Below are 16,703 nucleotides of genomic sequence, written 5' to 3' on the forward strand. Positions count from 1 at the left end.
ACTTTTCTTTTTAGCTGAAGTTGCAAATGCGGCGGCGTGGCTTCCACCCTTCACCTTTTCCTATTATTCCCTGCACCCATCAAAAGTTTCCGAGAAGGAAAGGTGGAGAAAGAAATTTTAGGAAGCAGCCGCTGACGTCCGGAAGGAGGAGGAGGAGCTCTCACGAAGCCAGCACCCCAGTGTCTCCCTTGCAACCACTCCCATGCTATTGAAACATCAAACTAAAAATACAGCGCAAAATTAAAATGAAATGGGAGCTTGTTAAATGCTGAATCACGCCAAGCAGAGGTGGTAGCTAGATTTTCCACTTTCACATCTAGTTCTTTTTTTCTTCACCACCTGTACACATGGCCCTAAGACATGTCAGCAGCCAGAAAGTACTCAAATCTTTTACTCTCTTTGCCAACCAGATTATTATTATTTTTGAAAGAGGGGAGGTTTCAGCTGTTATTTCATGCACATGCAAAAACACCAGCACTTCGATTTGCAGTTCTACCTCGTATTAAGTCTGCTGGCACTAATTTGTTGCAGATCAACCTTTGCTTGAGATGGGATGGGGCTGCTTGCCACACCTGTGATTCCTCAGGGCAAAACAGCATAATAGCACCAGACACCATACACATACGCACACAAAAAAGGGAGGGGGGAGGGAGGGGAGGAATCAGCTGTTTACATTTTAACAGCTGTCTGAGCAGGTGGGGCCCCAAAAGCCTGCATTAAAACTATCATTAAGCGTTGCTAAAGATTCTGCCTCTAGGATTTCAGCTCAGAATGGAAAAAGTCCCTCTCTCACTTTTTAAACCTTTTCTGTTTTCATTTTTAAAAAAGAAACTAAACAGTGTTCAATGAACTCTTGTTGCAGAAGAGGCAAAACGCTTTAATAAAGGCACCCGACCGGTTTGTCCTGATGCCGTCAAGTCCTCTCCTGTCAAAGTTTGCTCATCAGCCAAAATCCATCAACCCTTTGTTTTGTCAAGTCGGAAATAAAGGCTTGAATCCCAGATCCAGCTCTTAAATGTGCTGGGAAGGGCATAATTGTGTTCGGTCAGGGTTTCAGAAATGCAAAAAGGGGATCCGGGCGGGGGCAGGGAAGGGAGTAAGACTCTTTCTCTCACTGTGCTGTGTGTGTGTGACCTAAAAGTACCACATTTAGAAACTGGCAGCTCAGACTGGCAGGACACTTTTAGAACTTCAACAGCTGACATGAGGGAGAAGCTTCACACATAGCCTTTCTGGGTTCTCCAATTCCAAGTTAGCAGAGAAAGCTAGCACAAGCGAAGTTTGGATCAGCTTGGGCTCTTGTTTTAGAAGAAAAAACATAAGGTATAAAGCCCCAGCCGCTAACTATTTAACCATACATAGCCTCTCTTAATACAATAAAACATTTAGTGTTTGTTATCCTTGGCTTATTTATATAGCAGAACAGGTGCACATTTATGGCAATTAAAAGAAGCAAAAAAGTGAGGACAGGGTGAGGTCTCTGCCTCAAGGGGTTTACAATCTGAATTTCAACTACAGGAAAGAGAACAAGCAGCAGGGAGGGACAGGAGAGAACAGCCAGGGAGACATAAGATTCTCTATGGATTGTGGAAATGCGGATTCTGGGAAATTGCTGAAAGGATCCATGAAAACAAAATAATGGAAGGAAGATGGGGAAGAAGAAAGGAAGTGATAACCTCATCTCCTCTTTCACACACAACAAGTTCCCATGAACCAAAGAACACATTCCCTTTGCTTGCCTAGGAAAAACACAAATCCCACGGCTCTAACGTAGAATCAGTCTAACTTCGCTTACCTGCAACAGGTGAACAGCTTGGAAGTGCTGGGCTTGCAGCTCCCTCCGTCAGTCCGCCAGGCTGCAAACTTAAATCCGCTTCTCCATTAGGGATAGATCCAGCATCCGCCACATGCTGTGCCTCAGATCTGGACTCTGCTAAGGGGGCGATTTCCACAGAGCTTCCAGCCAGAGACACCAAGGGACCACATGCTTCTGCCACAGCTGTCGCCTGATCGGCGCTTGTAACTGTCTTGCCAACATTATCCACCAAGGGACCGTCAGCTTCTTGAACAGAACCTGCTGCCTCCCCTTTTCCCAGCGGCTCGGCAGCCACAAAAGAGGGTTGCAAAAGCTGGGAATCCTGTTCAGCTTGGCTTTCCTCCCCTGTGCCATTGCTGGGCTGAGCTAGGCCCTCCATCTGGGCTTCTTCAACTCCAGGCCTAGCTTCCCCCTCGCTGGCCAAAAAGAACATTTCAGAGCCAGGGTCCCCATCGCACGGGGGCTCTTCGGCAATCGGCTGAAGCAATACTCTGGAAGGCACGTTCTCCACCTCCTCCCCTCCTTCCGGTGGAAGAATGGCTGCAACAGGTAGATCGCTAGTGACCAAGGGGGCTTCCATTAAATCAGAGAACCCACCAGGTGGAGGGGCTGCACACGGATCTGGGCAGCTGGGCTCAAGTTCTTGGTTCAGCGTAGCATCGGGGAAGGAGGCTTTGCAGGGACACAGAGAGCCATCCCCTGGCGGTCCAGGGCCTGGCAGGGCATCCCCAGAGATACACGCCTTCGCATTCTCATCGGTGCCTGAGCTGGAGGCTTCTCCCTTCAACCCTGGTTTGGCATTACTTTCGTTGCCTCCCAGCTCCTTGCCCTGACGACAAGGAGGAGGGGATTGCACAACAGCTGCTGGTGCCGGGCCCTCCGACAAAGCCTCCTCTTTGCCAGGCAGCTCCTGTCCGCTTCCAGGCAGCTGTGCGGAAAAGCCCTCTTGGTTTTCTCTCCGGTGATCCACCAGAGAGAGAGTCTCTGCCGTTTCCTCGCTGCAAACAGGGCTTCCCTCTGCGGCAGCTGCCGTCGGCTCTCTTGCAGTCTCTGCTGCTGCTGCTGCTCCTACTTCCTGGATTTGTTTGGATTCTCTATTATGAATAGCAGAGGGTGTGCCCATTACATTATCCTGTGCACACTCGGTGCCCTTGCCACACAAAGGTAGGGCAAGGTCCTGGTGGTGCAGAGATGCCTCCTGGCCAACAGGGGCCGCTCTGGCCTTGCTCTCCTGAGCGACGATCAGCTGGGCCTGCTGGATCGCTTCTTCAACAAGCAAGGAAGAAGCCAGAGCAATGAATTCCTGAGCGCTTTTGCTAAACCGGTCCAGCTCTCGGCTGCTTTCCTCCACCTCTGCCTGTTTGGGAAGGGGAAGAGGCTCCTCTTGGGCAGAGGACGACACTGGAGGGCTGAGCGAGTCTGCCTGCAGTTCAGAGGCATCAGCAGAATCCGCACACAATACAGGGGCGCTAACTTGTTCCTCAACATTGACAGCTCCTTTCTGAGCATCGCAAGTATCAGATGCCCCCTGGCTGAGGCTGGTAGAGGCAGCACTTCCTCCACAGCCACAGCTAGCAGTTTCGGTTCCCGATTGCATCGGCTCAAGGTCTTTTTGCTTATCCCCCACCTCAGCCACAGGCTCTGTTCTCTTATCAGTGACGCCAGGGGCTTTGGGCTCCACCACAAACGTTCGACCCAACTCATCATTTTCCACATTGGCATCAGAATGAGTGTCAGTAGGCAGGTTTCCACCTTCCGGTTTCTGCCCACACTCATGCACTTCCACCCCAGGGTCACGCTTTGGAGAAGACTCTGAAATCCCTGTCACGTTCACTGCTGCCGCCGCCGCTTCTGTTACAGGGCTCGGGGCTGTGCTCTGCGCCTCCTCACCAGGAAGCTCACAGCCCTCCGGACACTTTGTAAAATCCTCCTTCCCACTGTCGCTGGGAGTCTCTGATCCTGCCATTTTGCTACTTCCGGTCTCAAAAAGACTAACACCTGCGCCACTATCTGTAGGTGCATCACTCTGTAGATCCACCGCTTCACCCCCCTCACCTTTGCGGGCAGCAGAAGCAGCGCTGTCTCCTGGGAAGTTTGCAGCAGGCTCTCTCAGCACTGCACCGTCTGGAAGCAACGTTTCCGTGGCTCCAGCAGGCTCACAATCCCTCTCCCCATTCGCCACACGCTGCTGGGTTGCAGCATCCGCAGTCCCCGTACAGCTCCTGCATTCGCTCTGCCCCATGCTTGCATCCTGGTCCTTGCAGGAAGTTGGAGGCTTCAAAGGGACACTTCCAGCTTCTTTCACTTCAGCTGCCTGCACTTCCTGGTCAGAGGTACCCCTTCCACACAGGTGTCCTTCCTCCAAAGCAATGCTGGGGGTTGTCATCCCAACTTCCTGCCTTGTATTTCCACAGGGCGGGAGGCCGACAGCACTGTGAAGTCCAGCAAGCGCGCTCAGCCTGCCGTCATTTGCCTCCAGTGTTGCCCCGGCCTCTACAGCAAGGGCTGACTCCGCCTCTTCCTCTTTGTGCAGCCTGGTAACTGTATTTTGACTCTCACAGGAAGACTCTGGGTTAGCCACTTCCTCCAGCCTCAACGAATCTTTTGGTGTGTCTAAGGGCACCTTCAGCTGTCTATCTTCCTCAGGGCAGGCAAGGGCCAAAACCTGCATTGCAGCAAGAGCCAGCGGGACAGAAGCATCTCCTTGGTTTCCTTCTGACGTCATTTCACCAGGATGGCAGCTCGGAACAGCTGTGTGGCCCTCAGCTCCCTGGCCCAAATTACAGTCCTCGCAACTGGTTTCCTGCTCAGGGTGTGGGTGTTCACTGGTATTCTGGAAGAAGAGGAGAGAGATTTAACATTCATTTTATCCTACCATACTCTGGAAGCACACATGCTCTGTTTCTGAGTAACTTTAATAGTTTTCTGCAACCGCTCTAAGTAATTGTTCATAAAAGAAACCACACACACAACAATTAACAATAGGAAGACATCAGTCCCAGGGTGGCACTCATAGGAACATAGAAAGATAGACCATTGGTCCATCTAACTCAGTATTGTCTTCACTGATTGGCTCCCCATTGTTTGAGGCAGCAGCCTCTCCCAGCCTGACCTGAAGACGCCAGGGATTAAACTTGGGACTTTATGCTTGCAAAGCAAATGTGTCTTCTGTTAAGATTCTTGCAGCCTTTTACCATCCTGTTTTTCAACTAGGTTTTGTTGGAGAGCCCCTTTGGGATGTGGCCCTCGCCTCCCTTCCACAAGGGAAAAATCTGTGTGCAGACACAGACACACACAGCAAGGTCCATTGCCCCAGCCTTCATTAACAATTTGCCTCTAAAGGCTGTTGTCGGAGACAATATGCTCCTGAGTACCAGTTGCTGAGGATCACAAATGAGGAGAGGGCTGTTGCACTAAAGTCCTGTTTGTGAGCTTCCCACAGTCACCCGGTTGGCCATTGTGGCAACAGGATGCTGGACTAAGATGGGCCATTGGCCTGATTCCAACAGGCCTTTTATTATGTTCTTAAAGTGGCCATGGAAGACCACCTCAAATGGAGCAGGACTGGGCTCAAAGCTGCCAGCTGACAACTACTTTTCACAGGAGACCCTGTGGCCCTTCCAGCTCCTATCAGCCCCAGTCAGCATGGCAAGTGAGGAGGGATTAAGGGAGTGGTAGTCCAACAATATTGGGAGGGCCACTGGTTTCCTGCCCCCAGCCTTTCCTCTGCAAATACCCAGAGCTTAGCTGCTTTTGGTTTATGACGCACTTTTGCCCAGACTGACCTCCCTAGCTGCTTTTATCATTTCAGGCTGTAGGCTAGATTACTCTCTTCTTTATTATTTCCTTCCCCAGCCCCCAATAAATAGAAAATGCAATTATGCCCTGCATGAAGAAGTTGCAGACTTTCCATGGGCACCTGACTGGCCACTGTGAAAGCAGGATGCTGGGCCAGATATGCCTTCAGTCTGATCCAGCAGGGGGGCTCTTATGCTTTTATCTTACCCTTTGCTTTAAACACGCACACACAGAACTCTGCATAAAGTAACTCAATCTCTCTTTCGTGAAAAGCTGGTCTCCCTGAATTATATTAACACCATGCAAACTGAGCAATTAAAAGTAATTCTGAACAATTTGACACACCTTAGCTAGCGGACGGCATCCAAAATGACAAGGACTCAGGACACCCTCCCCATAAGGAAAGGCACTGAAGCTTTTTAGTTTGTGGGAAGAAAGACAACTGAGAAGGGACTTTTATAGAATGATGAATGGTGTTGAAAAGAGAATTAGAATTCAGGGGACCAGGTAGAGGGTGGGCTTGGGGGGGGTCAAAGTCATTAGCAGTACCGTTTAAGACAGGCCAAAGGAAAGAGCTTCTGAAACTGAGTGTTTAATGTAACATAATTTGCTGCCACAAGTCATGGAGAGACACACTTATTTAGCTGGCTTTAAATGTTAAATTATGCAAGTTAATAGAGAAGTATTTATTAACCGTTACAGCTATGTGAAACCTCGACAGAGGCAGTCTACCAGTAAATTCCAGCTGCTCTGGAGGACAAAACTGCTTGCAAGTTTTGCAATGACCCTAAGTATCTGCTGTTGAAAACAGAATGCTGGACTCTAGCTCAAACCTTGCAAGGCTTTTGTTATGTGGAGACGCAAGGAATGATTATGTCGGGCAGAGAACTGCTATCCTCTGGAAATCGTACTGAACACACCTAGCTGTGCCTCTCTCTGCTTCTACGATTTCACCATGAACAGAAGAGGCTTGCTGGATTAGATCGAAGGCCCATCTAGTCCACAATGGCCAACCAGATGCCTGTGGGAAGCCCATAAGCAAGACCTGAGCACAACAGCACTTGTGATTCCCAGCAGCTGAGATGCAGTACAGAGCTAGCCTTGATAGCTGCAATGCTCACACACATTTCCAAGCCTACAAACTTAACTTTTCAAAATCCAAAGCGGGGGCTCTCTCGGGATGCTGAATCCAGCATTCAGATTCTGCGCTTGCATGGTGTGTGAGAGCAACGCACACACAGCTGATTCGTAGAAGTGAATGCACCTCTACTCTCGCTCTTTGTCCCAAGTATCACCCACACTTCAGAAAAGAATAGATTTCTCTCCCCTCCCTCTCTGAAAATTATCAGCACAAGTGGACACACTCAAATGAAGCCTCAGCTGAATCTCCTGTGACTACTGATGCTGCTGCAAGAGCAGAGGGAGAATTTTCAGCTGGTTCCCAGCCAGCACCACGAGGGGAGACAGGGACAAGTGTCACTTGTTCTGGAACACAGAAGTGTCCTGGAGAGAAGCAAAGAGGGAAATGGGAGTTGTCCATCATCCTCTGAATGAAGTCATTCTGCTTCCACACAGACTGAATTGGGGGGGGGGGGGGACGGGACTCAGTCCCTTTCCAGAGGAAGCCGACAGCCTCTCAGCTGACCCTGCACGAACTGAAATGAAATAATTAAAGGCCCTGGTCCAAATCCAAATTAGATTAGATGTGAAGCAAACCAGGCCTCAGAGGAAGGCCATCTAAACATAGCCTTTCCGATTTGTCAGACATGATGTATCCAGTGCTTGCGCTATCATTTTAAAAAATCCTGGTACACGATGTGTTGCTGACTGCACTTTACCGCTAGCTGAAAACCAGTGGGAGTGTGAAGCAACAGGTTAAAGTGTTGTTCTATTTTAATACATACACACACCCCTCTCAATAACCTAGACTCTATTTTACTAATTGGGGTTCCAGGAGCTGATGAAATCTGGACCTTTCTCAAAAGAAACACAGTGTTCCCTATTTCCTCCTGCTTAACGCAGGATCTATAACGCAAGATGCAATTACGTCTGGGGTTAAGGAGCCATTTTCAGTCTCAGGGCCACATTCCCTTCTTTGAAACCTTCTGAGGGCCACATGCCAGGGGTGGGAGGGCCCAGAGGCAAAAGCGGGTGCAGCGATTTATGTAGTTTTTGTCCCTCTGTACAGTGAGCTACTTTCTACACACAACTCTCACACAACTCTCTCCTCTATTCAGGCGCACACGAGGCAATATCAGAGTGGAAGGACACATTCCAGCCAAGCAAAGCACTCAGGTTGCAGTCGTGTGAGAGTCAGGTGGCCGTGGTTCAGGGGAAAGAGCCTTGTGAGCCAAACTGGGACCCTCGTTGGGCCAGATTTGTCCTGCAGGGTGGACATTCTCCACTCCTGCACGTCATTCCCTCCCTTCCAAAAACGGGAGACAAACAACCCAAATTGTGCGTGAGCAAAAAAAATTAATCAGGCAATTAAGCACCCATGAAATTCTGCACTGAATGGCTGGGAAGTTGGTTTTTTTTAAACTCCTTAAATAAACTCCAAGCTTAGTGTGCCAAACTGACACAGTCCTCTTGCCCTCACCATGTGCTGATGGTTCTGTATGTGCGTTTGGAGGCAGACGACGTCGCTCTCCATGCTCGATCCCACTCCTTCCTTCGTTTCGACCGTCAGGGTATAAATGTTTAGCCCCCGGTGGTACTTCACACAGTACTCCCCGGAATGCACTGTGTGCGACAAGGCGCTCCAGGAATCTGGTTCGCTGGCTCCTTCTCTGAAATGACAAACAGCACCAAAGGTTAAACCCACAAACTCGAGTTAATGCATGACAAAGTTGGCCAACGGGCTATATACTGCAGCCCAAACTAGCTTATTAATGGTACAATCAAAGCATATCTCTCCAAACCCACTCAGGAATCGTCAGGAATGCTCTCTTGGAGGCGTATTATCCAGAGACAGTATAGATTACTCTACAAAAACAATCTAAGTGTGGTGGATAGAGCATTTGAACAGGGTGACTGAGGTTCAAAATCCTCAGTCTTTGATTGAGCTGGAGTGTGATGATGAATCTTCTACCTGTTCAATTCCTTTTGTAAACTGCTTTCAAGTTTCATTACAACCACACGATATTGTAAAACAAAACAAATAAATAATCCTCATTTCAGCTGCTCACAGGATAACTTTACTCCATGTGCCAGTCTGTGCAACTGGCACTGTCGTTGCAGGATCTCACCTGCATAGGTTACATTAACTTCCTCCCTCTCTCCCCTCCCTTCTTTTAAAAAAAAATTGAACGGATTGCAATTCAACTTATGTAATTAACTTATTATGAGTCACGCGACACTTTTACACAAAGAAATGAATGGGGACGAAGTTAACAAGAGCACTGAGCTCTGCTCCAACAACCGGCTTTGTTGCCAGGTGTCCTTCTACAAGATATTATGCAATTATTTCCTTGGTAGAACAGGTAGAAGACTCAGAGGGTGCTTCCCAGTGACCTGTTTACTGAACGTTCATCCTAATTTGTTTGCAGGGAGATGAGACAGCATTGGCTGTTTAACAAGCATTTATTCCAATTTGCTTGTGCAGAGGTTAGATGATGCTGCATGTGTTTATTCCACACCTACATAGTGAATTTTCCCATAACTTGCCTTTTCGTCGCTGCCCCCCCCCCCCCCAAGTCTGATCTTTTGAGGTAGTGGATTAGTTGCACAAGAGCTCTTAGACCAGCTATAATGGCACCACCTTAATTTGCTGGTGTGTAGCTGAACCCCAGAGGGACGCGGGTAGTGCTGTGAGTTAAACCACAGAGCCTAGGACTTGCCGATCAGAAGGTCGGCGGTTCGAATCCCCACGACGGGGTGAGCTCCCGTTCCTCGGTCCCTGCTCCTGCCAACCTAGCAGTTCAAAAGCATACCAGTGCAAGTAGATAAATAGGTACCGCTCCGGCAGGAAGGTAAACGGTGTTTCCATGTGCTGCTCTGGTTTCGCCAGAAGTGGCTTAGTCATGCTGGCCACATGACCCAGAAGCTGTACGCCAGCTCCCTCGGCCAATAAAGCGAGAGGAACACCACAACCCCAGAGTCGGCCACAACTGGACCTAATGGTCAGAGGTCCCTTTACCTTTTTAGCTGAATCCCACCCCCCAAATAGCAACTGTCTGCAAGGACCCAGAGAAACAACAAAACTCCTAGGGCACAACCCAAGTAAGCAGGGTCACATGAACACCGTACAAAAAATCCTGGGGAACTGTTGCTTGCTCTGTACAGAGATACAATTCCTACCACCCTTAACGTACCACATTTCCCAGGATTCTCTGGGGGAAGCCATGCGGTGGCTTAAATCCATGTTGTGGATGTGGTGTGACACCAAGCACACGGTTGTACCCCTGCTCTTCAGATTTCTCTCCCCTCCCCTCACCCTCCAAGCATACACAGAGCTATTCTCACAGGCCAGCAGGAAGCATTCCCCTCCTGCAAGAGGACAACACCTTTGTAAGCCAACCTGTTTTGAAATGTTCACATGGGATGCCATGCAAACAAACAAAAAAGAAAACTGCACACAACAGCAGTCGCTGGGGTTACTGCGGCATACGTATTATAAATTCCAGTTGCTGTAATTGCCTCCCATTAGGAGAATCCTGCCTCTGGCTGTGGTTCTCACGCCCTTATCAGCTTGGAAATCAAAGTGCTCTTTGGCCACCTGGTGGCTCACAAAGGATGCATGCACACCACACATTTAAAGCTTGTTATTTCCCCCCAAAGGATCATGGGAGCTGTAGTTTGGTAAGGGTGCTAGGGAACGGAGCTCTGAAAGGGGTAAACTACAGCTCCCAGGATTCTTCAGGGGAACAGACAACTCCCTTTCTGGATACTCCACCAAGCTGCCCAATAAAGAGCTTTGCCAACTCAGCACAGGGGTTTGGAACAATGTAATTAAGGTTCTTAATATATTGCTTTGCTCCCCTTTTTCTTCTTTTCTCTTTTTGTTTTCAATATTCAATTGATATTTTGGGTTATGATATTAATTATTGTTGCTTAAAGTTTACTCATAATTTTATGTATTCTTCTTAATTGTAACTATCGGCTTGTTTTCATTTTGGTTTTTGAATTCGCAATGTACTGATATGTACATAATTCTAATGGTGGCGGTGGTGATGTAATTCTTGGGTTCTTATGCTCTGGATTGAAGATTAACTAAGCCTGAGTACAAAATGGAACTGCTAAAAAATGTTAAAAAGGTAAAGGTAAAGGTACCCCTGCCCGTACGGGCCAGTCTTGACAGACTCTAGGGTTGTGCGCCCATCTCACTCAAAGAGGCCAAGGGCCAGCGCTGTCCGAAGACACTTCCGGGTCACGTGGCCAGCGTGACATCGCTGCTCTGGTGAGCCAGAGCCGCACACGGAAACGCCGTTTACCTTCCCACTGGTAAGCGGTCCCTATTTATCTACTTGCACCCAGGGGTGCTTTCGAACTGCTAGGTTGGCAGGCGCTGGGACCGAACAGCGGGAGCGCACCCCGCCACGGGGATTCGAACCGCCGACCTTTCGATCGGCAAGCCCTAGGCGCTGAGGCTTTAACCCACAGCGCCACCCGCGTTCCAAAAGGTAAAGGTAAAGGTACCCCTGCCCGTACGGGCCAGTCTTGACAGACTCTAGGGTTGTGCGCCCATCTCACTCAAAGAGGCCAAGGGCCAGCGCTGTCCGAAGACACTTCCGGGTCACGTGGCCAGCGTGACATCGCTGCTCTGGTGAGCCAGAGCCGCACACGGAAACGCCGTTTACCTTCCCACTAAAATGTTAGCAGGCTGCAATTTTTTTTTTAGGAAGGAAGTGGCCAAGTCTTTCAAGCTCATGCCTCTGCTACAGGGGTGGGGGTGGGGGGCATTATCCAGCGATTCCCTTCAGGTCAGCGTTTTCCCACAGGCCAGGAAGCAGGGGGTTCTTTTCCTGGGGGGGGGGGGGACATTCAAGCAGGACCCCACCTGCAGCCTGAAGTGGTCCAGTTCAGGAAAAACTTTCAGACTCTGCTGAATGTATACAATACAGTGGTACCTCGGGTTACAGACGCTTCAGACTACAGACTCCGCTAAACCAGAAATAGTACCTCAGGTTAAGAACTTTGCTTCAGGATGAGAACAGAAATTGCGTGGCGGCAGCAGGAGGCCCCATTAGCTAAAGTGGTACCTCAGGTTAAGAACAGTTTCAGGTTAAGAACGGACCTCCAAAATGAATTAAGTTCTTGACCCAAGGTACCACTGTACAAACTTAGACCAGGAACATAAGGTGGATAGCTCAGTCAGTAGAGCAGGGGTCGGCAAACTAAGGCCCAGGGGCCGGATCAGGCCCAATTGCCTTCAGGGTCCGGCCCGCTGACTGTCTGCAGATCAGCATTGGGATTCTGTTCATTCGGGCTGCACCATTTTCCCCCCTGCACCATTCCATTTCCCCACACACACACTCACAAACACCGCAGCCTCCCTCCCTCCTCCTGGCTTCTCCCCGCCCTGCCTAGAGGAGGAAGGAGGCTGGGCTGAGCTGCCCCCTTCCAGCTCTATGATTCTATATACTGACTCAGATCCTTTGGTCTACCTAGCTCAATACTGTCTGCAGTGACTGGCAGAGGCTCTCTAGGGTTTCAGACCGGGATCTTCTCGCAGCCCTGCCTGGAGAAACTGGGAATTAGTCCTGGGAAGCTGGCAACTTCTGCATTAAAAGCAGGTGCCCCCCCCCCATTGAATTACAGGCGCCACTACTGAGAAGGCCCTCTGCCTGGTTCCCTGTAACCTCACTTCTCGCAGGGAGGGAACTGCCAGAAGGCCCTCAGAGCTTGACTTCAGTGTCCGGGCTAAATGATGGGGGTGGAGACGCTCCTTCAGGGTATATCGGGCCGAGGCCGTTGAGGGCTTTAAAGCTCAGCAACATCACTTTGAATTGTGCTCAGAAACATACTGGGAGCCAATGTAGGTCTTTCAGGACCAGTGTTATATGGTCTCGGCGGCCACTCCCAGTCACCAGTCTAGCTGCCACATTCTGGATTAGTTGTAGTTTCCAGGTCACCTTAAAGGTAGCCCCACGTAGAGTGCATTGCAGTAGTCCAAGCAGGCACAGTGGGATCAATTCTGCTAAGAGACCACCACTGTTGGAATGGGCAAGGATTTCCTGTTTGGTTCAATGGGTCAGACTGAACTTGACAGCCACCTTCTGGCTTTGAAATGAAAAAGCCGTGTTGCGCCTTGCTGAAGAGGAGATTTACAGCTTCACAACCTGCTCAGTTGCTGTATTTGCTGAAACAATAGAATTAAAAAGAAATACCTGTCCCCCAAAACAAATGACTCCAAGTTTAGAGGAAGATGCTCTAGGATTTGAATATAGACCTTCAAACTTTTAGAATGTAATATGCATGGCAGTCGACGGAGGGGGTGACTCATTCTGGCTCCTAGTACTTCCCTCGATGCTGCCAGGGCCATGATTAGCTGCACAGAGATTACAGGCACTTAGATTAAGAGCTCTAAAGCTGTTTAGGAAGGTGGTACTTGGCAGATGGATGTGCAAGTGGAAAAAGAGGGGACTCGGAGGCAAGAACAGTGATAAGAACATAGGGTTCTTAATAATAATAATAATAATAATAATAATAAATTTTATTTATACCCCGCCCTCCCCAGCCAGAGCCAGGCTCAGGGCAGCTAACACCAATAAAATCACAGTAAAACATAAGGGGGGGGGGAGAGAGAGAGAGAGAACCAATTTAAAATACAGGTTAAAATGCAATCTAAAATGCAGCCTCATTTTAAAGTAGCCGATAAATCAAGACCATAAGGGGAGGGAAACGTAAGGGTCAGACTAAGTCCAAACCAAAGGCCAGGCAGAACAGCTCTGTCTTGCAGGCCCTGCGGAAAGATGTCAAGTTCCAAAGGGCCCTAGTCTCTTGTGACAGAGCGTTCCACCAAGTCGGGGCCATTACTGAAAAGGCCCTGGCCCTAGTTGAGACCAATCTAACCACCTTGCAACCTGGGACCTCCAAAATGTTGTCATTTGTGGACCTTAAGGTCCTCCGCGGGGCATACCAAGAGAGGCGGTCCCGTAGGTACGTGGGTCCTAGGCCGCATAGGGCTTTAAAGGTCAAAACCAGCACCTTAAACCTGACCCTGTACTCCACCAGGACCACCTTTCCACATGTGAAACTGGCCGGGCTCTGAGATCACCATCTGAGGGGTTTCTCTTCATGCAGCCTCCAAGGGAGACAAGAGAACAGGAAGCTGGAATGGATGGGCCATTGCTCTTGTGACCAGAGAACAGACCCTTTCCGTAGCTTGCCATCTACGCAACGCTCTCCACAGGGAGGGTTGACTGGCATCACCTTGGTCATAGTTTCAGCACCAGGCACTAATATTTAGGTCTTCCTGGGTATTTTGGAAGTACCAGTGATAGGGTGTTTTTTATTCCAATTAGATTATTAAGGGGTTTTGTTTTGTTTTTCCTTTTTCTACTGTTACATTGTGGATCATTTGAAGCTGTTGTGGGAGGTGATAAATACATTCAATAAACTAAGAAAAGAAAAAGAAAGAAGAAAAAGAAAAACTAACTGCCAAATTAGACAATTTGCTAGTACAGTGGTGCCCCGCAAGACGAATGCCTCGCAAGACGGAAAACCCGCTAGACGAAAGGGTTTTCCGTTTTGGAGGTGCTTCGCAGGACAAATTTCTCTATGGGCTTGCTTCGCAAGACGAAAATGTCTTGCGAATCCTGGGGGTTTTTTTTCGCTCCCCACCCCCTTTTTCTAAGGCACTAAGCTGCTAATAGCCTTTTAGCAGCTAATCCGCTAATCCCTTAAGCCTTTAATAGCCGCTAATAAACCGCTAATAGCGCTAATCCGCTAATGGGCTTGCTTCGCAAGACGAAAAAACCGCTAGACGAAGAGACTCACGGAACGGATTCTTTTCGTCTTGCGAGGCACCACTGTATAATTATGACTGGAAGCCACTCTTCAGGGTTTTTCCCACCGCCTGCTAACTGGAAATACCACAGATTGATTATGGGAGCTTCTGAAGGCAAAGTCTTCTCCTCCCTCAACAGCCTTAATTCCATTCATTAATTTGTTATTAAGTTTGTATCCCAACTTTCGTCTGAGGAGCTCCAGATGGTGTACATGCTTCTCCCGCCCGCCCGCCCCCAACCCCTTTTATGAAGCAGGTTAGGTAGAGAGATGCACTGACGGACCCAAGGTCACCAAGTGAGCTTCACAGCTGAGTGGGGACTTGAATCCAGGTCTCCGAAGTCCTAGTCCAGGCTTCCTCAACCTCGGTCCTCCCATGATCCCTAGCTAGCAGGACCAGTGGTCAGGGATGATGGGAATTGTAGTCTCAAAACATCTGGAGGGTCGAGGTTAAGGAAGCCTGGACTAGCCCTACACTCTAACCACTACGCCACACTGTATAATTGATAGGGATACGGGCTACCTTGGCACTGATCAGCACACTAACCAGGGCTCCTGTTAAAACTGAAACCAGTTTTACAATGCTAAACCCTGGTTATCATCAACCACAACTAACATCATGCAGTGGTGACACTTTATCATGGCTAAGGTTGTTCAGGGAAGGAATCTGTGCATGTGAGGCAAGAGACCAGCTACAGAAAACCAAACAAGCATCCCAGGGATGCACAATGCAGTGGAACTGGCACTGTTACAAGTGCCACCGATTACTCGTTCCGCATTTGTAAGAAACCTGTATTTTAGTGTGGAATGGTTCGTAACACCCTGCCTATTGACATCAGGCAGGAATCTTCACTGCACAGTGGTACCTCGGGTTAAGTACTTAATTCGTTCCGGAGGTCTGTACTTAACCTGAAACTGTTCTTAACCTGAAGCACCACTTTAGCTAATGGGGCCTCCTGCTGCTGCCACACCACCGGAGCACAATTTCTGTTCTCATCCTGAAGCAAAGTTCTTAACCTGAAGCAATATTTCTGGGTTAACGGAGTCTGTAACCTGAAGCATATGTAACCTGAAGCGTATGTAACCTGAGGTACCACTGTACTCAGAATGTTGGGGTGCATTTTAATCTAGCTTTTAGCTTATCATTGACTTTATTTATTTTTCTAATGTTTCTCATATCTGTTTTAACTGTCCTCCTGTTGATAATTTCATTGTGGGTTTTCTTTGGGGGGGGGGGGAGGAAACTGCTTTGAGGTTGTTGTTTTTTAAAACAATCCATTTTATGAAATAAAATGAAACAACCTCAGTGAAGCTGAGCAGGTATGGGTCTGGTCAGTGCTTGGATGAGAGACCACTCAAAAACCCCTCGTGTATGACATCGGGGTATAATAAGCAGAATCGCCACGGCAACCAGAAAGTCAGCCTTACTCTGTCAAGACTTGATGAAGCTTCTGATAGCCCTTCTCCAAGGCCAAGCTCACGGGAGTGGCTCCTTCACGGTTGGGGACACGGAGGGCTCCTCTTCCGCCTGGCTGTTGCAAGAGGAACCACGTAAGTCGCAGCAGTCCAAGCCTTACAGCAAAATGCATCAATGTCTCCCGGGGAACATTCTCTGAGAGGAAGAAGAACCAGAAGGAAACAAAAGGTGTTTAGATTTAATTCCGTCTCTAGAAATCTCCATTACTATAAGGAGGTGGAATGAGTGAACATTTGCACTCTCTTTCTCTCACATAACACACACACACACACAGTCGAACGGCTGGTATTAAAAGCCAAAGTGCCATTGTGAGCCAAGAGGAGCTAATAATTAAATCAGTTGGGAAACATATAACAGAGAGCTTATTGGCTCAAACTCAGAAGTTGTTGATCATCCAGGCCTGATTCAAGGTGCTGACATTCGTCTAAAAAGCCTTAAGGTAAAGGTAAAGGTAAAGGGACCATTAGGTCCAGTCGTGACCGGCTCTGGGGTTGCGGCACTCATCTCGCTTTATTGGCCGAGGGAGCCGGCGTACAGGTCACGTGGCCAGCATGACTAAGCTGCTTCTGACGAACCAGAGCAGCGCACGGAAATGCCGTTTACCTTCCCGCTGGAGTGGTACCTATTTATCTACTTGCACTTTGACGTGCTTTCGAACTGCTA

General features: G+C 48.8%; 1 protein-coding gene across 8 annotated transcripts in view; it reads right to left on the reverse strand.

Annotated features, from left to right (window-relative positions):
- The window catches only part of AKAP13 (A-kinase anchoring protein 13), a 240,291-nt gene that overhangs the window by 121,742 nt on the left and 101,846 nt on the right, over positions 1-16,703 (reverse strand). For all 8 annotated transcript variants that reach the window (XR_014504561.1, XM_083411731.1, XM_083411734.1 and 5 more), the window contains 3 exons: positions 15,992-16,175; positions 8,214-8,403; positions 1,796-4,649 (listed from right to left, as the gene is read on the reverse strand). Coding sequence is in view for 7 of the 8 variants with exons in the window: in XM_083411731.1 (XP_083267857.1) it covers positions 1,796-4,649; positions 8,214-8,403; positions 15,992-16,175 (3,228 nt within the window). In the remaining variant the exon portion in view is untranslated. The remainder of the gene's footprint in view (positions 1-1,795; positions 4,650-8,213; positions 8,404-15,991; positions 16,176-16,703) is intronic.

Source organism: Podarcis tiliguerta, assembly GCF_965153285.1.
Source record: "Podarcis tiliguerta genome assembly, chromosome: 14".
NCBI classification, from domain to species: Eukaryota; Metazoa; Chordata; class Lepidosauria; order Squamata; family Lacertidae; genus Podarcis; species Podarcis tiliguerta.